We start from the raw sequence: 24958 nt of genomic DNA, 5'->3' as shown, positions 1-24958 counted from the left end.
AGGGGAGGGGAGAGGTGGGGAGGGGGGAGGGTGGAGGATGGGAAAGGCAGCGGAGCACAACAGACACTAGTATAGCAATATGTAAATCAATGGATGTGTAACCGATGTGATTCTGCAATCTGTGTATGGGGTGAAGGTGGGAGTTCATAACCCACTTGAATCAAAGTGTGGAATATGATATGTCAAGAAATTTGTAATGTTTTGAACAACCCACAATAAAAAATTTTAAAAAAAAAAGAATCCTTTTTAGATTATGAAGCTCTCAAAATAGTCAATCTGGAAAGAAAAACATTAAAATGTCCATATTGCCCAAAGTGATCTACAGATTCAATACAATCCCTATCAAAATAATAATGCTACTTTCCTCAAAAATAGAAAAAACACTCCTAAAGTTCATATATAATCACAAAATACCCTAAATAGTTACAGCAATTCTGTTGTTGTTATGGTACTGAACACAGGGCTTCATGCATGCTAGGCAAGCTCTCTATCACTGAGCTACACTTTTTTTATATTTTATTCTGAGACAGGGTCTTGCTGAATTACCCAGGCTAGCCTCATACTTGCAAACTTCCTGTTTCAGTCTCCTAGATAGCTGGAATTACAGACATGCTCTACCACCCCGCTAGCCAAGTAATCTGAGCAAAAAGAACAAAAGCTGAAACCATCACAATATCTGACTTAAAAACATGCATGGTAGTAGCATAAGCATATTACATACAGACCAATGGAACAGACTAGAAAACCCAGAAATAAACTCACATATTTATTTCAACCACCTGATTTTTAACAAAGGAACCAAGATGTATGAAAAAATAGTCTCTTCAATAAAATGCAGGTAACACTGGATATGCATGTTCTGAATAATTACAACCCTACCTCTTATCATACACAAAAATTAACTTGAGTTGGAACAACTAAGACAAAAATCAAATCAAAGTAGATCAAGTGAGACCCAAAACTATGACATTACTAGAAGAAAACATAAGACAGATGATTCAGGACATTGTTCTAGGCAAACATTTTTTTGGCTATAACCCCAAAAATACAGGAAACAAAAACAAAAACAGACAAATGGAATTATATCAAACTAAAAGTTTCTGAAAAACAAAAGAAACAATCAACAGTGAAGAGACAACCTACAGGAAATAAGCAATTATTTGCAAACTCCAATAAGAGATTAATACCCAGATTATAGGGGCTAGGAATGTGGGCTCAGTGGTAGAGCACTTGCCTAGCATGTGTGAGGCACTGGGTTCGATCCTCAGCACCACATAAAAATAAATAAATAAAATAAAGGTCTATCAACAACTTTAAAAAAAAAAAAAAAAAGGCCAGAAAATATATGGAACTCAGCAACCCAAAGGCAAAAAAAACCCAATTAAAAACAGGCAAATGAACTGAAAACACGTTTCTCAAAAGAAGATAAACAAATGGCCAACACTTATATGGAAAAATGTTCAACATCACTAATCATCAGGGAAATGAAAATCAAAACCACAATGAGGGGCTGGGGACGTAGATCTGCCTAGTACACACAGGGCCCTATTTCCATCCCAAGCTCTGGGGAAAGAAAAAAAAAAATCTCACCAACTAGAAGGGCTATTATCAAAAAGACCCCCAAAAATTATAAAATAAACTAAAAAAGACAAATGCTGACAAAGATGCAGCAGAAAGGGAAATCAGCCTACCGTTTATACCTGTAATCTTAGCTACTTGGGAGGCTGAGGCAAGAGGATCTCAAGTTCAATGCCAGCCTCAACAATTTAGCAAGATCTTGTCTCAAAAATAAAAAGGGCTGGGGAGGTAGCTCATTAGTAAAGCACCCTTGAGTTTAATCTTTAGTACGAAAAAAAAAAAAGAGCAGGGGGTGGTGGTTCATTTCCTATTATTGGGAATGTAAACCAGTATAGCCATATGTACCAATAGAGATTTCTCAAAAAGCTACAAACAGAAAAAATAGATGAAGCAATCCCTTTTCCTTTCCAAAAGGAAAGGAAATCACCATGTTTAATAAATATGTGTTTCTATGTTCATTACAGTACCATTCCCAATAGCCAAAACATGGAATTAACCTAGTTGTTCAACAATGGATAGATGAAGAAAATATGCTGTACACACACAACAGAATATTACTTGCCACAAAAAAAGGGGCATCACATCATTTGCAGCAATATGGATAGAACTAGAGGACATATTAAGTAAAAGGCGACAAAGAAAGACAAATACTGCATGATGTCATTTACACAAACTAAAAACGTTGATTTCACAAAAATGTAGTGTAGAACAGTGGTTACCAAAGTCTGAAAATGGTGTAGAGATGGAAAGAACATGGTTAACAGGTACAGGAGTATAGCTGGATAGGAGGAATAAATTCTAATGTTACCCTATCACAGTAGGGTAATTATATAGTTGACAACAAATTGTATATTTAAAAATAGCTAAAAGAAAGTGTTTTGAATAATCCCCAAAGAAAGGATAAAATTCCCCAAGTACTCGGAATTGAACCCAGGGCTTAATGCATGCTAAGCAAATAGTCAACGAGTGAGTTAACTGTCCACCTTGTTTTAAATTATGAGACAGGTCTCTTTAAGTTACCCAGTGTAGCCTTAAACTTGTGATACTCCTGCCTCAGCCTCCCCAGTAGAAATTACAGGTATGCAACCGTACCCAGAGATAATTTTAGTATATTTAAAAATTGCCAGACCTGGGAACAATATTGTACACCTATAATCCCAGTGGCTCCAAAAGCTGAGGCAGAAGGATCTCAAGTTCAAGGCCAGCCTCAGCAACTTAGCAAAGACCTAAACAACTTAGTGAAACTCTATCTTAAAATGTTGCTCTGGTAACATGCCTTTGGGGTCAATTCTCAGTATATTAAAAAAAAAAAAAAAAAAAACTCCTAGATAAACTAATTTCCCTGATCTGATCATTACATATATACCTGTCCTGAAATACCACACAATATGCCAAAAATATGTTCCATTATTGTGTGTACACAAATGAGATTTGGATTTTAATTTGTAGTGAGTTGGCGTTTCCAAGGCCATGTAAAATAGAATAACTAATTAAACTCAAAAAAATGAACTAAAGTACACTGAAAAGTAGTAGTCATGTTTAAAATGTACTAAAGATCAAAGTGACAAAATCCGCTAGCATCTGGGGTGAAGGTGTTGAGAAGAAGGAGGTTATCTCCCAATCCTTCCACACCAGCTACTAATAGGGATTCTGTTACTTTTAAAACTACGGTATTAACTGGATGGATGATTTTTACCATTTACTGAGTCTAGAGAACAAACATGTCTGTAATGGAAAACCTCAAAATTTTGAACAAATTTGAAATGCTCTATTAGACATCCAAGCTGAATTTTCTATTCAGTAATTCAAAACAGAAAGTTAAGTCTAGTTAGAGATAAACCTTACAGAATAATCAGAATATATATAGCATTAAAATCAAAGGATTGGATAAGACCAGGGTTCAAAAGTTTAAGAGAACACTCTCTAATACCTAGAAGCTTGACAGAACAGAGGCCAGCAAAGCAGACGAGAAAGAAGTAGCCTAAATTTAGGAGTGAGGGAAGAGGGATGGAAAAAGGAGAGTGCTGACATGTAAGTTAATAAAAACAAGATCCCTGCTGGGCACAATGGCACACATTTGAAATCCCAGCAGCACAGAAGGCTAAGGCAGAAGAATTGCAAGTTCAAAGCTAGCCTTAGCAACTCAGCAAAGACCTAGGCAACTTAGTGAGATCCTGTCTCAAAATAAAATAAAAAGGGCTGAAGATAGACCGGGGATGTGGCTCAGTGATAGAGTGGTTGCCTGGAAAACATGAGGCCCTGGGTTCAATACCCAGTATCATAAAAACCCAAAACAATGTAGTCAATGAATACATTTTTATAAACTTATCTTGAGAATTAACATAAATTTCTAGAATGCATTTTGCTAGGCCNAGCCACTCTACGAAAGGTAAAAAGGGCAAGGGAGGGGGGGGCTGAGGATGTGGCTCAGTTGTCAAGTGCCCTTGGATAGGGAGGGAGGGAGGGAGGGAGGAAGGAAAAGAAAATGACTAAGAGAGAATAAAGAAAGTCAAAATCCTAGTACTGTAAACATTTGTCAAGTTTTCTGACCCTTTAATAATTAAAATTTTCACTGCACTTAACAAAATGGCAACATAAATTCTAAATGTACATTTAAAAAGTAGAGGTATGTACATACATACTGAACAAAAGAGGGGTGGGCATCAATTTTATCTAAGAATTCTCTTGACACTTTACCAGAAATACTTAAAACCCTTGGCAAAGATACTATATTTACATTTTAAGAGTACTTTCCAAAACTTAAATTTCATAATGACCTTACACGCCCAATTATTTGACGTGAAATAAACCTTCTACATCAGTCGTAAGACAAATACGTTTAGGGGTCTTAAAATCAGATTTAAATCTAAATGACACATGCATGATTTAAATTTACTTCCAATATCAAGTCAATTAGTTTTTGATATTAGTCAATCACCAATGGAGACTCTTACCCACTTAAATCTTAAAGGACAGTTGCTCCAGAAGCCACATGTGCAAGGAGAGACAAATTCAATATATAAAAATATGAGGGCTAGGGATGTTGCTTGGTGGTACAGTGCTTGTCTGGGTTCAAGTCCCAGCACCAGAAAAATACATACATACAAACATTCACAGACAGACAGTTATCTGTTAGAGGACAACCAAAATAACAAATCATCTATTATAACCCAAAGAATAAAATAAGAATACACGAGTTCATTCTGTAGACAGATGGAGGCAAAAAACGCAGGCAGGCAGGCAACAAGTCTGGTTCTGCGCTGGGAAAATATCCCAGTGGTTGAGCACCTGCCTATCTTGCATAACCCTGAGTTCAAACCCCAATGTCTACCCGCCCCCAAAAGTCTCATTCTGCAAGTAGAGCAAACAACTAATAAATTCAGAAGTTAGAAAAATACTTGTTTTGTAATTCTCACAGTAATTGATTCAGGCAATTGTCAATGGATACAAAAACTAATGTTGATGGGAAGTAAGAGTTACAGAAACTCAAATTCTCTCTCCATAAAACTATAAATTACAAAGATACAAATTAATAATTTTATAATGTATAAATAATGGTAGGTAAATAATGGTAAATAACTTCATCTGTGATGGCACAAACTGTCATCTTGATATGATTCAGTGAGAATTGTTTTTTCAAAAAAACACATAAACTAAAATCTAAATCAAGTCATTACCAAAACACCAAACAACTCAAAACTGAAGAGATAATACAAATAAATGGCTTAAATTCATCGAAAATGGTAGTGCCATGGAAGATAAGTAAAGACTGAGGCAACTTTAAGATTAAAGAAGCCATAAAAGGACCAGGGTTGTTGCTCAGAGCTAGAGTGCTTGCTTGGCATGTGAGAGGCACTGGGTTCAATCCTCTGCACCACATAAAAATAAAATTAAAAAAAAAAATGTATTGTGTCCATCTGCAACTAAAAATATATATTTATTCTTTTTTTTTTTAAGCGCCATGAAAACTAAATGCAGGATTGCATCATAGCTTCATGGTAGACTAAGTGTAGGTGGGGCCCTAGGCGCAATTCCCATCACAAAGAAACAACAACAACAACGAAATGCAATGCATGATCATGCACTGGATCCTAAATTAAGAAAAAATATATAATTAAGGACATTACTGGGGAAATTATTAAAATTAGAATAGCTAACTAATATCAATGTTAAATTTTTGGATTTTGATAACTGTACTAAGGTTATATAATGAATGCATGAAAGTCACTGTTAGGAAACATACTAACATATTTAGAGAAAAAGAACAGGATACTGCTCCTCTCAAATAGTTCCCCCAAAAGACTGAACTGGTCTGACTGTATCTATATGAGAGAATACAGGAAGGGGAAAAGGGCAGAGAGACAGAAAATGAGAGAAAACAGATAACAAAATAGGTTAAGAGGTTAATAAATGGAAGGGATATTCAGTGGCAGGCAGATATGTAGATAAAAGCACTGTGAGACTGGGGATGTAGCTCAGCAACAGTACTTGTTCTGGCATGCATGAGGTTATGAGTTCAATCCCCAATATGGAAAAAGAAATTACAGGGGGGAGGAGGGTTGTGATCTGGCTCAGTAGTAGAACACTTGTCTAGCATGTCAAAGTCCTGGGTTTGATCCTCAGCAATGTGGAAAAGGGGTTAGGTGTGGCACACTGGACTCCAAATCACAGAACAGCGGCAAAACACTATCTGGTAAATCTGGGTTCAGAGAACTTGAGAGTTCTACATGGGAAAGCAGCATAAAAAATTCAGGAACAATCTCAAAATGAGCAAAAAACGATGCTTTTTCTCCCCCTATTTCATAAAAATGAATGAGTTCCAAATGATTTCCATCCTAAAACTAAAATTGGGGGTGTCATTAGGTGGCAGAGTTCTTGCCTAGCATGTGTGAGGCTTCACACGCTATATTGTACTGTCTTAAATATAAAACTAAATATTTATATTATATTAGAGCAATATATTTTCCTAATTATCATTTTACATTAAAACTATATTTAAAAATTAGAATGAGGGGGAAAAGTCTAATGGAAAAAAAGTCAAAGCTACCAGGTGTGGTAATGTGTAACTACAGTCTGCTACTCAGAAAACTGAGGAAAGGGAATGGCTTGAGTCCAGGACTTCAAAGGCCAGTCTAGGTTAATATAGGGAGATTTTCACATAAGCTTGCTTTTGATAACTATTGCTAAATTCCTCCTTCAGTTTATACTTTAACATGAAGGGTTTAATTTAGTGCCTATTTCTTAACCTTGCTGAAGCTGAGTTTGTTCAGCTTCTGCAAGGTTAAGAAATAGGGTAGTTTCGGGAACAAACTCACTAGTTCGACAGTTTACGGGAAAAAAACTCAGGGCCTGGCTATTGTGGTTTAGATGCAAGGTGTCCCCCCAAAAGCTCATGTGTGAGACAATGCAAGAAGGCTTCAAGGTGAAATGATTGGGTTGTGAGAGCCTTAACCCAATCACTGCACCAATCCCCAAACAGGCATTAACTGAGTGGTAACTAAAGGCAGATTTGATGAGGCTAGAGGAGGTAGGTCATTGGGAACACACTTTTGGAGTAGACCTTTTTTTAGTATTTTTACTCCATCTGCTATTATTTTTATTTGTTTTAATGTAGTGTTGAGGATAGAACCCAGTGCCTCACACATGCTGGGCAAGAGCTGTACCACTGAGCCACAACCCCAGCCCCATAGAGTATATATTTTATATCTGGCAAGTGAAGTCTCTCTGCTTCCTGATAATGTCCTGAGCTACTTTCCTCTACCATACTCTTCCACCATGATGTTCTGCCTCATTTCAGGCCCCAAGAAAAGGAGTCAGCTATCTATGAACTTAGACCTCTAAAACCATAAGCCCCCAAATAAACTTCCTCCTCTAAAATTGTTCATTTCGTCACAGCAGCAAAAAAAAAAAAAAGCTGAATAAAACACTGCAATTGCCAGGTAAGCACTCCACCACTGAGTTGTACCCCAATCTACCAAGACTCTATCTTAGGGGCTGGGGTTGTGGTTCAGCAGTAAAGCGCTCACCTAGCACATGCAAGGCGCTGGGTTGGATCCTCAGCGCCACATAAAAATAAATAAATAAAATAAAGATAGTGTGTCCAATTACAACTAAATATATTTTTAAAAAAAGACTATCTTAATAAAATAAAAGAGCAAAGTACATGAATAAGAAATTTAGAAGGGGAAAAAAGGTCAAAAGATATAAACACATTCAAATCTTGACAGTAATAAAAAATGCCTAATAGAACTCCAAAGATATTTATTTTAAAATACCAGTAATACCAACAGCTTCAGCAAGGTTAAGAAATAGGCACTAAATTAAACCCTTCAGGTTAAAGTATAAACTGAAGGAAGAATTTAGCAATAGTTATCAAAAGCAAGCTTATGCGAAAAAAATGCACACAAACTTTGGCCTAGCAAAATGCATTCTAGAAATTTATGTTAATTCTCAAGATAAGTTTATAAAAATGTATTCATTGACTACATTGTTTTGGGTTTTTATGATACTGGGTATTGAACCCAGGAGTACTCTACTACTGAACTACTTCCCCAGCCCTTTTTGAGACAGAGTCTTCCTAAGTTCCCAGGCTGGCCTTGAACTTGCCATCCTCCTGCCTCAGACTCCCAAATCACTGGGATTACAGGTATGCTCTACCACCCCAAGCTACATGGCTCTTTACATTGGGGAAAAAAAAATTAAAAATACCCAAGAAAGGACTAGTTAGATAAAATAGGATAAATCCTCACATGAGAATATTACACAATCTTAAAATATTAGTTAAATAAGTTTACTAACATAAAATGATGCCCTGTAAAGACCGAAAAAGTAGACTATGCATGTATAAAATGACCCCGTTTAAAAAAAAAAAAAAAACAAATGACTTCACTTATTGAGAAACATGTCAACAATAGACATGTTGAAGAATAAACCATGGCTTTCTATATATGAAAAATTAATTATATTTATTATTTATGCTTTTTAATATCAATTTTAATAGCAGGAAGTATTACTTTCATAACATATGTAATTCCACATGACATGTGAAAGAAAAACAGAGACTATCAAGAATTAAGAAAAGCTGGGGCTAAGAATGTGGCTCAAGCAGTAACGCGCTCGCCTGGCATGCGCGGGGCGCTGGGTTCGATCTTCAGCACCACATAAGAATAAAATAAAGATGTTGTGCCCACCGAAAACTGAAAAATAAATATTAAAAAATTATCTCTCTTTAAAAAAAAAAAAGAATTAAGAAAAGCTTTGTTGCCAGATGCAGTGGCACATGCTTATTATCCCAGAGACTTGGGAGATTGAGGCAGGAGATTGCAAGTTTAAGGCCAGCCTCAGCAATTTAGCAAGGCCCCAAGCAATTTAGTGAGACCGTCTCAAAATAAAAAATAAAAAGGGCTGGGGATGTAGATCAGGGATAAAGCATGTCTGCATTCAATCCCTAGTACGACAGGAAGGGAAGGACGGAGGGGGAAAAAACTTTGTTGCTTTCCTGCACAATAATGCATGCCTGGAATCACAAAGACTTGGGAGGCTGAGGCAAGAGTATCTTAAGTTTATAGCCAGTGTCAACAACTTAGGGAGCCCATAAGCAACTTAGTGAGACCCTATCTCAAAATAAAAAGAAAGGGCTGGGGATACAGCTCAGCAGTTAAGCACCCTTTGGTTCAATCTCCAGTGTCAAGGGGAGGGGAGGGGAAAGGTTCCCGTTGGTGTGAACTCCATATGTCTGTCAAAGCCAGTCAAGGTTGAGTGCTATTAGTACTTTCTTTCCCTTTCTCAGGTTTTATTTTAAAGAATTAACAGGGGGATGGGGCTAGGGCTCAGCAGTAGCATACTTGCCTGGCATGTGTGAGGCACTGGGTTTGGTTCTCAGCACCGCAAATAAATAAATAAAATAAAGGTCTATCAATGACTAAAAAAAAATTAAAAATTAAAAAAAATTGGGGCTGGGGATGTGGCTCAAGAGGTAGCGCGCTCGCCTGGCATGCGTGCGGCCCGGGTTCGATCCTCAGCACCACATACAAACAAAGATGTTGTGTCCACCAAAAAATAAATAAATAAATATTTTTTAAAAAAAATTTGACAGGTTGAGGTTGTAGTTCAAATGATAGAGTGCTACCTAGGGTACAAGGCCATGGTTTTGATCCTTAGCACCACAAAAACAATTTAAAAAGTGACTAAAAAGTTACCAACTTGAAATGTTTTCAGTAAAGTCCATACACATGTTTAAGAATTCTCAGCAAGCGAGGGGCATATGCCTGTAATCCAGTGGCACAAGAGGCTAAGGTAGGAGGATCATTGGTTCAAAGCCACCCTTAGCAACAGTGAGGAGCTAAGCAACTCGGTGAGACCCTGCCACTAAATACAATACAAAATAGGGCTGGGAATGTGGCTTGGTTGAGTTCCCCTGAGTTCAATCCCCGGTGCCAAAAAAAAAAAAGATTCCTCAGTGAGATTTTTTTTTAAATCAATTATTTCACAAGGTACTCAACAACAAAAAGACCACTGATTTCCTAAGATATGCATAAAATAAGTCCTCAAGCGCCCCCTCCCCACAAAAAAGCACCAAGAAAAGCCCATTTTTTGAAACTACTGGAGATTGAACCCAGAGCAGCCTGTTGCATGCTAAGCAAGCATTTTACCACTGAGCTACATGTACCCCAACCTTTCTCTTTTGAGAAAGGGGTCTTGATAAAATTGCTCAGGTTTGCAATCCTCCTGCCTTAGCTTCCCAAGTCGCTAGGATTACAGGCATGTGTGCCACTACACCTAAAAGAGAAAAAATTATTTAACTGCCAGTCTAAAAGATATTAGGAGATAATAACAGATAGTAATCTAAGGACAGAATAGGTGTATAAATATTGAACAGGAGCTATTCTGCATTATAACTAAGAAGAATTATAGTATAATTGGTTAAGAACAGAGACTCACAGCCTCTAAAATCCCGAATCTGTCACTGATTGACAATGACAGAAAATATTTAACCTCTTTTTGTCTGTTTCCTCATCCTTAAAAGGAGAACAACAATAATTTAAAAACTATTATAAATATTAGTAAAATATATAATGCAATAAGATACCTATGCAAAGTGCAAAGCACCAGGTAGTATCATTCAAGCCCTGGCTGTCATGATTATTTCTGCCACCCATTTAACCTCACTCAGTGCATAAAAAAATACTAGAATAATCAACAAGAAACTTTCTGCAACCAACTTAATTTATCATAGTTCAAGCTTCATAGTAATAAATTCTAGTTTTTAAAATATTTCAAATTGCCACCAAGTACCACATATATAAAACTGCATGATACCCCCTAAATAGTTTATTCTTTTTTTGCTTTGTTATGTACATACACGTTTTCAATATATGCCTAAAGTATCCTCCATAGCATGAGACACAAGACTCCATTAAAAAAGGGAAAGGGGACTAGGTGCAGTGGTGCACACCTTGTAATCCCAGCTACTTGAGAGACTAAGGCAGGAGGATCAAAAGTTTGAGGTTAGCCAAGTGAGTTAGGCTAGAACCTGCCTCAAAATAAAAGGAAGTAGAGTGCCCCTAGGTTCAATCCCCAGTACCAAAATATAAAGGGAAAAATGAGACAGACTAGGAGAAGATATCAACAATACACATGTCAGACAAAGGGTTTCTTTTCCAAACATATGAATAATTTCTATAACTGAATAATAAAAAAAAAACCACCCAATAATAAAATAGACAAGACATGAATAGAACCTTCACCCAAAATATGATATTCAGACAGACACAGCACATGTAAATGTACTCAAGAGCATTATCAACAAGAGAAATAAAAACTAAAGCCAACAATGAAATGCTATTACTCACGAACCATGATGGCCAAAATTAAAAGTGCTGAGTGTACTAAAATACTACACAGCCAAGAGGAATGAGTGTGTGTACGCAATGAGAAGACAAGTAGAGGGCTGGAATGTGGTTCAGTGGTAGAGTGCTTGCCTAGCATGCATGAAGCCATGGATTCAATCTCCAGCACTGAAAAAATAAGATATGTAGAGAAATGCCTAAATGTCTACAGGGCAGCTTGATTAACATCAGCAAGAGAATAAACTGGTTTATCTGCACTATGAAATTTATTTTTTAAAATGACACATACAACAATTTGGATCAATCAAATAATTTAGTAAGTGAAAAATGACACAAGAGTTCATACAATCAAGACAGGATGACAGAAATCAGAATACAGACTGGGAGAAGAGATGGAGGACAGAAGGACAGACTAGAAAGAGACATTAGGAAAACTTGCTTTACTGAGAATACCCATTAGGGTAGTAGTTAAACATATGAAACAAATCATTAAGTTGCTAAACATGTTAAGTACACTTTAGACACTGTATATTACACCCAAAATAAACAAAGATAATCACCTTAAATATCACCTCATTGCCTTCTTTCTGTAGTCAACTTCCACTCACCTTTTACTACTCTTTCCCAGCCCGTTAATTTAACTGATTCAGAATCCATGCATGTTCCCAAAGAACATTTCATAAGTCACTATTAAAAATCTGAAACATTTCATTATTTACATGTATTTAAATCTATATAACTCTAAAAAAAATAAGTTCCCTGAATGGTAGAGGCCTGTTTTTCTTATTCATCTTACTTCCATAATGCCTAGCAGAAGGAGTGTTATTAACTTTTACACATCCATAAAATTCTTTTTTTTTATTTAAATGATTGTTATGAAAGGTATTGAAGAGGACTAGATCTGATCAGGATGCATTCTCATTATATGCATGCACTGAAATATTACACTGAATTCCACTAATATGTACAATAAATGTTAACGAAAGATTTTTTTTAATTATTTCTCTTGATTCACAGAATAATGTTACTAAACCATATGCCTTCAATTCTTTTTTGTTTAACAAAAGCTGCTTTCCCCTCTCCAATCAAAATTTTCCTACAGCTTCTAAGAAAAGGATTTAGAAAAATACCCATTTGTACAAGGTTTAAAATTAACCTACATATCATAATCAACCACCTATAGAATGGACACCTTAAAAATATATGGAAATAAGTGAGAAAGTATCTTTTTTTTACTCTTAACAATAATAATCTCGTATTTATTGAATATACACTGCACAACAAACGCTTACCAAGTAACACAGAATTACCCAACTACATATTAGACAGGAAGTTAGGAATGCAGTTCCAGGTAGAATTTCTAATAAACATCAGGACCAAGATCTATAGTATGACTACAGAAGATTAGGGTGTTAACGTTACAGGACTCAGACTGGGAATGCAGCTCAGTGGTAGACCACTTGTCTACGATGTGCAAAGCCCTAGGGTTTAGTCCCCAGTACTGCAACTACATAAAGATATAATTTTCCACCTATTAGTTTGACAAAATCCAAAAGGTTAAGAGCACCCTCTTAGCAAGGCTTTAGAAAAGTCAAATGCTCTACCACTGCTAATGGAGAGGGTACAACCTACAGAGAAGGTAATCTGGAATATTTATAAAAATCACCAATGCTTACTCAACTCATTTTTTTAGGAATTTCTCCTAAATGTTTAATTACCCATATACAAAAATTTTTATATATGTTCACCATTTTTAATAGTAAGACTAAAAGCAACCCAAGTATCTATGGAAATTTGGTTAAATAAACTTACAACCATACAATATAATATTCTGAAGCTGCTAAAAGAAAATAGAAAATATTCTGAATTTATGTGGACAGATCCAAGATTAAGTCTATTCAAAAACTAAGGTACACATTCACACAATGTAAGATGTTAACAATGGCAGAAATTTCTGTACTCTAATCTTTGAAAGGTATCTATATATACTGATCCAAAGAAATAATTAAAGAAAAAAGGTACAAATAATGCTTACTAGATTTTGTGTAAAGGAAGGAGAATGAAACTACATATTTATGTTGTAGTTTTGTAGAATAATACTAGAAGAGTTCACAAGACTACTAAAAGTAGTTATATATGTAGGGGGTAAAGGATATGAGAATAAAAAAAAAAAAAACAAGATTTCTAAATCTAAAAGAAAAAAAAAAAAACATTTTTTTACTTAAGAGACCAGGTGTCAAATTTCTGGTTTTCAGCAATCCTCCTGCCTTACTCCCTGGAACAGCTGCACTATATGCACGTGCCACCACACCTGGTTGTAAATTTTTTGTGATTTTTTTAAACTTATTAATTACTGCCTTTTCAAAAAACATTAAGTGATCTTTTAAAGCAACTTCATAGGAATTACCTCATTCTCTGATGAAACCCAAGGGAAATTTCTGGCACAGTATTTACATTCCAGTAGAAATTATGGATTTAGTAATTATTAAACCTCTTTAAACACAAACTTTTAATCTGAGGTATATGCTTTCCAAATATTTTGTCTATTTCCAAAATATTAGGTCTAATTTTTTAATGAAGATAAAATGGAAAAATAATTTTTTCCAAAAAGCCTTTTTTTTGGGTTCTAGGGAGTACACCCAAGGATACTTTACCACTGAGCTGTATCCTCAGTTCTTTTTCATTTCCTATTTTGAGACAGAGTTTTGTTAAATTGTGGAGGATCTCACTAAGTTGCCTGGGCTGGCTCCGCCTCAGGTTGCTGGGATTACAGGTATGCATCACCATGCCTGGCAATACTTTCTCTTTGTAAAAAATTTCCCAGACACATCTATTTGGACAAACTGATCTATAATTAAGCTCAGTAGTGTGATCTCAAAACTGAAAGGAATATCTTAAAGATCTATAATTTCTTTACTTCATACAATAGTCAGTGTTATTTGCTAATAATGTTGAAACCTCTAACACTGAGAAAACAATCAGACCACAAGGTATCAACCACAGCCAAGTGATAGACAAAGCTTAAAGTAATCAGTCTATCTACAAGTTGTTTTTAAGACCCTCACCTAATAGCAACTTTTTTTTTCTGTTCTTCAAACTAAATATTTTGGATTAAATTATCTACATCTACTTTCCAAACCTATGCACCTATATGAATATTAAAACAAATAGTTCTTTTAAAAATTTTAGAAAGACAAAAGTATATCCAGTAAGAAACATGTCAGCTTAGGGGTGGGGGTTTTATTTTAATGACAAAATGCTTGCCTAGCATGCTGGAAGTTCTGGGTTCAATCCCAATACAAAAAGAGAGAGAGACAGAGAGAGAAATATCTTAAGTAGAAGTTTAACAAACAAAACGAAAAAACCCTCACATACATACCTTGAAAGGTTTGTCTCCACTGTGTGTCAGCATATGCCTCTGTAACCAACTCTGACTGGTTGATGGAGTGTTATATACTTTACAACCTTTCCATAAGCAAACAAACACCTGTTAAAAGAAGAGCCATAATAATTTTCATCACTTATCTCAACAAACAGTTCAATTCCTTGTTAATGCAATGAACACAATGTAAGTCTTCAATTGAAAAGAAAAAGCCATTTAATGTATACAACAATCAAAATTATTCACATAACTAACTTTATGAATTTTCCATATACAGGCACTACTTTAATCCTACTCCCCTAAACCTGCTCACTCAATAAAGAACTGAAACACCAACTGCAAAGTACCATTCATAAGAAAATATATAAAATATAGACAATATATCTATAAGAAAACAATAAGCCATTATTAATATTTTTTAGCTACTACATAAGAGAACAAGCATTAATTTTTAATTTTAAGGATCAGGAAAATATAAAGGCACAAATAGTAAAAATTAAGATATCAATAAATGTTTAATATAGTATATATTATTCAAGAAACTGATGTTTTCAACTTCAAAGAATTGGGGCTGGGGATGTGGCTCAAGTGGTAGCGCGCTCGCCTGGCATGCGTGCGGCCCGGGTTCGATCCTCAGCACCACATACAAAACAAAGATGTTGTATTCGCCGATAACTAAAAAATAAATATTAAAATTCAACTTCAAAGAATGACTTTTTATATCAAATTATCAACAGGTATGGTGGCACATGCCTGTAATCCCAGGAGTTTGGAGTCAGAGGTAGGATATTTCAAGTTTAAAGCCAGCCTTTGAACGTTAGTGAGGCTCTAAGCAACTTAGTGAGACCCTCTCACAAAATAAAAAATAAAAGACGCTGGTAATGTGACTCAGTGGTTAAGTGTCCCTGGATTCAGTTCCTGGTACCAAAAAAAAAAAAAAATCAAATTATAGTTTTTCTATTCATGAATTCTTATTCTCACATGCATGGTAACATTATTTATTCTTATACAGTTCTATCTATAAAAATTTAATTCCAGTCAAGCCCAGTAGCCCAAACCTGTAATTTCGCAGTGACTTGGGGGGACTGAGATAGAAATATCACAAATTCATAGGTCTCACAAACTTAGCAAAGACCTTGTCTCAAAGTAAAAAATAGAACGCCTAAGTTCAATCCTCAGTGTTAAAAACAATAAAATTTAAAAAATTAATGAATTATTTCCAAAGCCAGGCAAGGTGGCACATACTTTTAATTCCAGCTATCCCAGAGGCTAAGGCAGGAGTATTATAAATTCAAGACCAGTCTGGGCAATTTATCAAGATTCTGTCTCAAAATTAAAAGGATTGGAGGTATAAATTAGTAGAGTACCTAGGATTAAATCCCCAGTGTCAGCAAAAACAACAACAAAAAAAACTATTTCCAAAAATCTTAATTATGAAGGGGATTAAGGGTACTAGGGATTAAATCCAGGGTACTCCAAACTGAGCTAAACCCTCCTTGCCACACCCTTTTTTGTACTAAGGATTGAACCCAGGAGCACTTTACCACTAAGCTACCTTCCAGCCCCTTTCAATTTTTACTTTGAGACAAGATCTTGCTAAACTAATGAGGCTGGGCCTCAAACTTGCCAATCTCCTGCCTCAGCTTCCTGAGTAGCTGGAATTACAGGCCACCACTACTATGCTTGGGTAGACATGCGCTTTTCTTTTCAGCTCCTGTGCCCCACACTCATGACTGAATACAGGGGTGCTCTACCAGTGGGCTACATCCCAAGTACTTTTCTTTTTAAGACAGGGTCCCACTAAATTGCCTAGGCTCTAGGCTGGCTTGAACTTGTGATCCTCTTGTCTCAGCCTCCTGAAACACTGGGATTAGAGGTGTGTACCACCATTCCCAACTGGACATTAGCTTTTCTTTAACAGACCTACATTCTTAGGTTTAATCAACTGCGTATGACTGGATTTGAAAAGTAACAACTCTAAAATTCTAATCTTTATTATCTTCCTATTACTGAGGTATCAATTTACTAATTGATGATACTTCATCAAATTCAACATTGTAAACTGCCACACAACTACTACAACCATTACCTTCAAATAACCACTTTTAGTCTGTTTTTTCCCTAAGGTAAGAACCATTATAAAAAGAATAACACTTTGAATACCTCAGCATAATACATACAGAACATATCAAAGATGTAGATGGAACTGAAGAAACATGCTTTAAGAGCTGGGGTTCTAGCTCAGTGACAGAGCACTCGCCTAGCATATGCAAGACCTTGGCTTCAATCCTTGGCGAAACACACACACACACACACACACACTCACACACCCCTAGAAAAAAAAAAGATCAACAATCTAGGAATAAATAACTGAGGTCAAGTTTTCCTCTAAAACTTGACCTCTAAACCCTTTTGTCAAGGTCTAACAAGCCAATTCCACTACTGACACTGGTCAAGGTTATTTAGATGCTGATGCCCATCCTGATTCCACAACAGATTTCTATTTTCTTTTAGTTAAGTAGATAGAGGAAGTCATAACATATCCTCCTTCATATTTAAGATTCCTTACGCTAGCATGTTATAAAATGATGCTTAAGGTTTTCAGAGTTTTAAAAGTGACTTTTAAAAAATAAATCTACAAAGAAGAATTAAAATGTTACATGCTATAGAAATTCAATTCTGTTTGATAATCACAAGCAGATAATAAACACTGTCTACCAATTTCCAAAGCTACTAGACTCATTGTTAAATTATCAATCCAAGAAATAGATAAGAATTGGGTTAGTTTAAAATTTTCTCAAGTGCCAGGTGTGGTAGTGTTCAAGTGCCAGGTGTGGTGGTGCAAACCTGTAACCCCAGCAATTCATGAGCCTGAGGCAGAAGGATTACAAGTTTGAGGATAGCCTCAATAACTTAGCAAAATAAAAAATAAAAATCCCCCCTCCTCCAAAAATATTTTTTCTTCTCACAATTGATACCACATACTTGAAAATCCCTTAAAGTATTAGGGAAACTTTTACATCATTTTTGTAACCATTTTTTAACAGTGAAGAATTCTATTGATATAACTCTTAAGTGACCCCTATTCAAAAAATGTAGGACTTATAGCTGCTTTCATATAAACACTGCCTCTATTTATAATAACCCAACTACTACATTTGGGGAAAAAAAACAACAACAGTTTTTTACTTATAACTCTTCCCCTAGCAGCAAACTGGAAGCAATGGCAGACCACATAAGAACTTTAGGTACAGCCTTTATTAGAAGTAGGTATGGTCTAGACTCCACATGCAATTATGTCTAGTAACACTACTAAAGCAAACTTCAGATTTGAAACCTTCAGTTTAATAAATTTTATAGAAAGTGACATGTATAAAGAAACCAAAGTTAATGATGTTTAGCTGCATTTGAGAAAATACTTTAAAAATAATTGGTGGGGGAACACTAAGCTTCCACAAAGATGGTCTTGACACACCACCAGCAATAAGGTATCTACAAAAAACCACCAAACTTCAGAAGCAAAATTTCCTTTCCTAACCTATGTTAGAAAGGTCCCTTGATAAAAGCAGTCCAAAATCTGATAACAGGGTCTTCTTCAAACCTGAGACTTTGTAGATGCACAATTGGGGGGGGGGGACTTTATTTTTAGAAATGCTTCTACTGTAAAAATTAACCTGAAAACCAAATACAACAGAATTCAATCCAAATTTGAAAGGAGCCAAGTCTATAATCCCAGCTACTCAGAAGGCTAGTACAGGACGAATGGAAGTTTGAGGACAATCTGGACAACTTAATGATACCCTGTCTCAAAATAAAATAAAAAAGGGCTAGGGATGTAACTCAGTAGTACAGTGCTTATCTAGCAAGGCTAAGGCCCTGGATATGACTCCTCCAGAATCAAATAAATAAATAAAAATTTTAAAAGGAGGGGTGGGGTTGTGGCTCAGCAGTAGAGCGCTTGCCTCCATGTGTAAGGCCCTGGGTTCAATCCTCAGCACCGCATAAAAATAAATAAACAAAATAAAGGTATTGTGTCTGTCTACAACTAAAAAACAAAAATTAAAAAAATTTTTTTCAAAAGGAAGGAATATGGTTCAAGAATTCAGTGTTGGGGTTATAGTTCAGTACCTAGCACACATGAGGCACTGTGTTCAATCCTTAGCAGAACATAAAAATAAAATAAAGGTATTGTGTCCACCTACAACTAAAAAATAAATATTTTTTAAAAAAGAATATAATTCATCATGGATCATATTTTAAAATGGCTCATATTTTTAAATGGATCATATTTAATTAGAATATTTAGGCAGAAGTACACAATCTACTCTCTCATGACAGAGATTTGTGTAATCCAGCCAAGCGTGGTGGTACACATCAGTAATCCTAGTGGCTCAGGAGGCAGAGGCAGGAAGATTTCAATTCAAAGACAGCCTCAGCAACTTAGCGAGGGCCTAAGTAATTCAGTGAGACCCCATCTCTAAAAAAAAAAAAAAGTGCTGGGGAGTGGCTTGGTGGTTAAGCCCTTTTTAAAATTTTATTAGAAACAGGGTCTCACGGAGTTGCTTAGGGCCTAACTAAATTGCTGAGGCTGAATTTGGATTCGCAACCCTCCTGCCTCAGGCTCCTGAGTTGCTGGGATTACAAGTGTGTGCCAAGGCACCCAGCAAGAACTTCATTCTTTTACAAGATGTAAACATAAAAAAATAAAATACACTGTGGATCCAATTAGTATGTCTGTTTGCTCTTTAAAAATGCCAGCAAAGCAGTGGTATACACCTCTTGATTCCAGCTTCTCAGGAGGGTGAGGCAGGAGGATGGCAAATTCAAGGCCAGCCTGAGCAACCTGGCAAGATCATGTCTCAAAATAAAAATTAGAAAGTGGTGCTTAAGTTGTAGCTTAGTGGTAGAGCACCTGCCTATCACATGTGAGGCGCTGGGTTTGATCCTCAGCACCACTTACAAATAAATAAGTAAATAAATAGAGGTATTGTGTTCATCAACAACTAAAAAAAAAAAACCTTAAAATTAAAATTTAAAAAATAGAAATTAAAGAGGGCTGGGGTAGTCAGGCATGGTGGTGAATGCCTATTAACCCAATGACTAAAGAGGCTGAAGCAGGAGGATCCCAAGTTCGAGGCCAGTCTCAGCAACTTAATGAGACCCTCATCAACTTAGAAAGAACTTGTCTCAAAAAAACTAAAAAGGAATGGGGATGTAGCTCAGTGGCAAAGCACCCCTGGGTTCAATACCCCAGTATTAAAAAAAAACAAAGTTGGGGATATAACTCAGCAGTGAAAAAAAAATAAAAAATCTAGGGGCTGGTGATATAGCTCAGTTGGTACAGTATTTACCTCACATACACAAGGCCCTAGATTCAATCCCCAGCACCAAAAAAACAAAAAATCTAGTCCTAAGACTAAACTATTTCTCATTTCTTATAAAAGATATGACCCATTTTATGTTGTATTTAGGATATGCCTAGTTGGTAATCAAAACTCAAAATGACCAGGTTAGGGAAGTAGTTCAGTGGTAGAGAACTTGCACAGCATGTGCTATGATCCTAGATTTGATTCCCAGGACCACAAACAAAATAACAACAACAACAAAAAAAAAAACCTCCTAAGACTTACTTAACTTACTTAGAATACTAGAAACCCTCCCACAAATTCAACATAGAAATTTTATAAGATATAACAGTGTCAGGCTACATTAATCTTCAAATACCCTATTATCCCATCACTCCAAAACATACCCAAGAATATTCACAACAGTAAACAAACTAAACACAAATCCTACATAAGAAAGCTGATTTCTTTCTGATAATTCCCCACCACCACCATCCTTTGACATAGCAATTCTTTTTAATGTGAGAAGTAGTTAAGTTAAGGCAGAAAGAACAGTACATGAATGGACTTCATACTTAATCGAAGATGAAGCTCCCAACAAGACTTAGGTATATAAAACAGTAAAGTTTGAAATTTGATTTGTAAAATAGTTCAAGGTCTGGTTTGGGGAGCTCAATAAAAGGAATTTATTTATTCATTTTTGCTTATTTATTTTGTGATACTGGGGACTGAACCCAGCAGTGCTCTACCACTAAGCTGCATCCCCAGTCCCTTTTGTTTTAAATTTTGAGATAGGGTCTCAATAAATTGCCCAGGCTGGTCTCAAACCTGTAAAGCTCCTGCCTCAGGCTCCTGAGTAGCTAAAATTATAGGTGTGTGCCAATGTGCATAGCTTGGTTACTTATTTTTTAATTGTAGAAAGCATTCTCATGTGTATAAGAATATGCATAATTTGCTGAATGTGGGTAGTAATGAGACCCTGATTCAAAATTTTAAAGAAGGGACAGGGATACAGCTCAGTGGTACAGCACTTACCTAGCATGGGAGAGGTTCTGGGTTTAACAGCAAACACTAAAAAAAAAAAAAAAAAAAAAAAAAAAAAAAANGTTTTTTTTTTTTTTATTCTCATATCCTTTACCCCCTACATATATAACTACTTTTAGTAGTCTTGTGAACTCTTCTAGTATTATTCTACAAAACTACAACATAAATATGTAGTTTCATTCTCCTTCCTTTACACAAAATATTTATAATTTGGTGTTTAATGGTTAAATGTCCATCAATCCACTCTGATATATAAAATGGTCAAGATAATCTAAACTGCACTTGACTTCTGCCTCCAAACCCAATTTAAGTCTACAGGTACAGAGCAACATAAGTACCTGGGGGTGTGGGGGTCCTAAGCTATTAAAGGATGGTTTTGTTTTTTTGTTTTTCCTACGGTAAGGATTACAGTGGAATGAGAAGAAGAGGAATACGATACTTAGATCTTGCCTAACTTACTGCTCCAGCAAAACTGTCATGTTTCAATAATTAGGAACATAAAATCTTCTAGAGTAACAAATTTTTTCCTCATTGTTTCTATTCCATGATGACAATTTAACACTTAGGACAAAAAAAAAAGAGTAAGAAAACAATTAAGTCATAAATTAAATGTTTTTAGTTAGATGATGTATGAAGAACAAGTCAAATTCATAGAAACAGAAAGTTCAGTAGTAGTTACCAGGGACTGTTGCCAGAAGAGAATGAGTTTGATTAATGGTTATTGACTTCAGTTTGAGATGATGATGAAAAAGTTCTAGAGACAGGTAGTTAGTGATGGTTGCACAATGAATTTACTTAATGTCACTGAACTACACACTTAAAATGGTTAATAAAAAGTTTTTTCAAGTTATCTTCAAGGAGGCCATTTAAAAAAAAAAAATTCAATCCACCAACTATACTTCAAAACACAAGACCCAACTTCAAATTACAAATCAGTTCAGGATTTCTCTTGTGTCTTTTATAGCAGTACTAAGTATGAAATTCTCTACACCAGTGAGTGGTATGTAGAAAATGTGTATGTTTCTTTCATCTTTTATCTTTATAATGAAGAAATTAATGTCTTTGAAATATCAAGAATCATTTATTTGGTCAAAACAGCTTTACTACTAAAATCAGCTAAGAAATCATTAGTAATAAAGAAATATTTTAATAAGGGCTCAAGAAATTACATGGGGAATTTTAATTTCAATAAAATTATATTTATAATAGAAATATCAGGATTTCATAACTAGTTCTATAATATCAATAAGGTACATGTAATTGCAGGTGATTACATAATACTTCTACTTTAGAAAATTAGAAAAGTCAGTTTGTTACTGCATTTTTCCTACAAATTTGTAAAGGACTGAAAACAATCTGTTAAGGATGTGTGCCAACTCAATCTGTAGGATCCAAGACTTAGAAATGTGAAATTCTCCCACACCTAAGAGAAGCCCAGGGATCTTTTTACATAATTTGTGATCCCATATATAGTATATAAGTGACAAGACAGTTGCTAAGTGACAAAAAAGCATCTGCCAAGTCTCAAAAGCAGCACATACCAAGTCACATCAAGCATTGGTTCACAAAAGACAGGGTTTTTTTTTTAATAGTAGCAAGGAAACTAAACTGGTAAGACACTTCACTCTAAATATGTTGAATAAGGAATAACCAACAAACTGGCTTTAACAATGAAAATACCATAATATGGATACAGTTTCATTAAAAGATCATATGAAAGTACAAAATTTGACTTACTCAGATATTCTAAATTTAAGAAAACAAATGTATTTATGTCTCACATTTGAGTAAACAAAAGATTTCTGGTACATTATTATATTGTAACAGGGATGAGAATTTCTTAAATCTCAAATGTGTTCATATGGTTGTATTTTTGGTTTTGGAGGGTACTAAGGACTGAACCCAGGACCTCACCCATACTAGTCAAGAGCTCAACTACTGACCTACGTCCACAGTCACAGCTGTATGTTTTTTTTATATTTCAGTACTATAATCTAAGTATCAATACAATCTTGCAAACAGTTGCCTACTCACTTAAACTGTGATGATTTTAATCACTTCAGCAACAGTGTACCTCAACGGTAATGGCAGGCTGATAGATAAATGGCCTAATAAATTATCTGTACTTACGATGTAACATTAGTTTCTAGAATATGTAGTAAGTATAACTGTTCAAGACAAACCTAGGCAAAGCTGAAAATAAGCTGGGCACAGTGATGCACACCAGCAATGGAGGCTGAGGCAAGAAAATCACGAACAAGTTCAGGGCCAGCCTGGGCAACTTAGCAAGACCCTGTTTCAAAATAAATAAAAAAGACTGAAGCTGTAGCTCAGTGGTAAAGCACCCTTGGGTTCAACACCCAGTAATCAAAACAAAAACTAAAAATAATTATAAATATTCGAGTCCATTACATTTTAACTCATCTAATTTGCTTAGTTCTTTATTCACTACCCATTAACGTGAAATTTCATGAGCTGACACAATTAAATGTATACCTGAAAATGTATAGGTCAATAATGACTAGTCAGAACTTTCTATCTAAATGAGTTCTGACAAGACCTGGAACAGATAATCAATTCTTATCTATGAAAAATGAGTTCAGGTTGTCATTAAATAGAATTGCATATACTAATTCTAGTACCAATAGTCTCTCTAGTTGATTTCAGCAACAAGGTTAATCTAGAACCCTCTAACAAGGGAAATCCAGGGCAATGCCAATTCCTAAGTGTTTTCAACTCAAAACATTAGAACCTTGAAATATATTCATTTATAATATTTCCATACATTTTTTAAAAGTCTAAATTCTTCAAAATAACATACCTAGAAGCAAACTAAAATCCAATATGTAATATATCCTATTTTCATTTGATTCTATCAAGTAGATGGGGGTAGTAACTAAAGAAAAATAATCATCTGAAAAAATAAAGCCTATGTAAAAATAATCCTAAATTACTTTTGGGGGGGAGGGGAAGGAAAAGGTCTAACTAGCAATTACAAATTAATAAAACTAATGAAAACAGGGAGTTGGAAAAAAAAAAAGAAATGTCAAAACCAACCCCTCCTCGCTGACCATCTACATGTATGGAACGGATGTGATCTGCCAGATCTGGGCTAGAGTTGAAGCAAGCCTGGCACTGGTCCCAACAACAATTATAGGCAATATTTTTGCTTGAAGAAGTAGTGCTTCCTTGTCCGTTCATCATTGCTGGAGTTGAACGCCCACTGGAAATTGTGCTGTCTACATCCATTATAGTACTGCTTATGCTACAAAAGAAGAAAAAAGGCTGTGTTATTCCTAGAAATTCACTAACATGATTTTATAAATATTTAATCAAGATTACCACCACATTGTGCTCCACACAAATAAAGCATACTAACCACATTCTCTATTAGAAAACAGCAACATTTTGAAAATTATTTACTTGGAAGTAAAAGTACAAATAGAAGCAGAAACACAACAGCACCTCAAGCAACTTTGACAGATAAGAACTGCCCCAATACTATACTACAGAAAACAGGCCCACACACAGAGCTTTGTCCCATTTCATTGATTCCCTGGTCTTAAGAAGCACAAGACAGTAACTCTTTCTAGCTATAAATAATTCAGAATCAAAGCATTAACTTCACAGGTCTGAAAACCATTTTGATGACCTGAAATGTTTACTTCTATTCATCAATATGAAACTAACTGCTATCACATCTTACCTCTTTCCAACTCAAAAGAGTTGGGAAATTTTGCAGTACTTCCCCTTCTAAATAA

The 24958-nt window shown here is 35.4% G+C and overlaps 1 protein-coding gene across 5 annotated transcripts in view; it reads right to left on the bottom strand.

The window, feature by feature from the left end:
- Window positions 1-24958, bottom strand: part of Aebp2 (AE binding protein 2) — a 209881-nt gene that overhangs the window by 165877 nt on the left and 19046 nt on the right. For 4 of the 5 annotated variants that reach the window (XM_048787267.1, XM_048787268.1, XM_015498215.2 and 1 more), the window contains exons 2-3: window positions 24255-24462; window positions 14806-14913 (exon numbers count right to left, since the gene is read on the bottom strand). In XM_048787267.1, coding sequence (XP_048643224.1) covers window positions 14806-14913; window positions 24255-24462 — 316 coding nt within the window. The remainder of the gene's footprint in view (window positions 1-14805; window positions 14914-24254; window positions 24463-24958) is intronic. The other variant, XM_048787270.1, reaches the window with a different exon arrangement.

This window comes from Marmota marmota, unplaced genomic scaffold, assembly GCF_001458135.2.
Source record: "Marmota marmota marmota unplaced genomic scaffold, marMar, whole genome shotgun sequence".
NCBI classification, from domain to species: domain Eukaryota; kingdom Metazoa; phylum Chordata; class Mammalia; order Rodentia; family Sciuridae; genus Marmota; species Marmota marmota.
The sequence above is the reverse complement of the archived record's forward strand: the minus strand, read 5'-3'. Positions and strand labels throughout refer to the sequence as shown.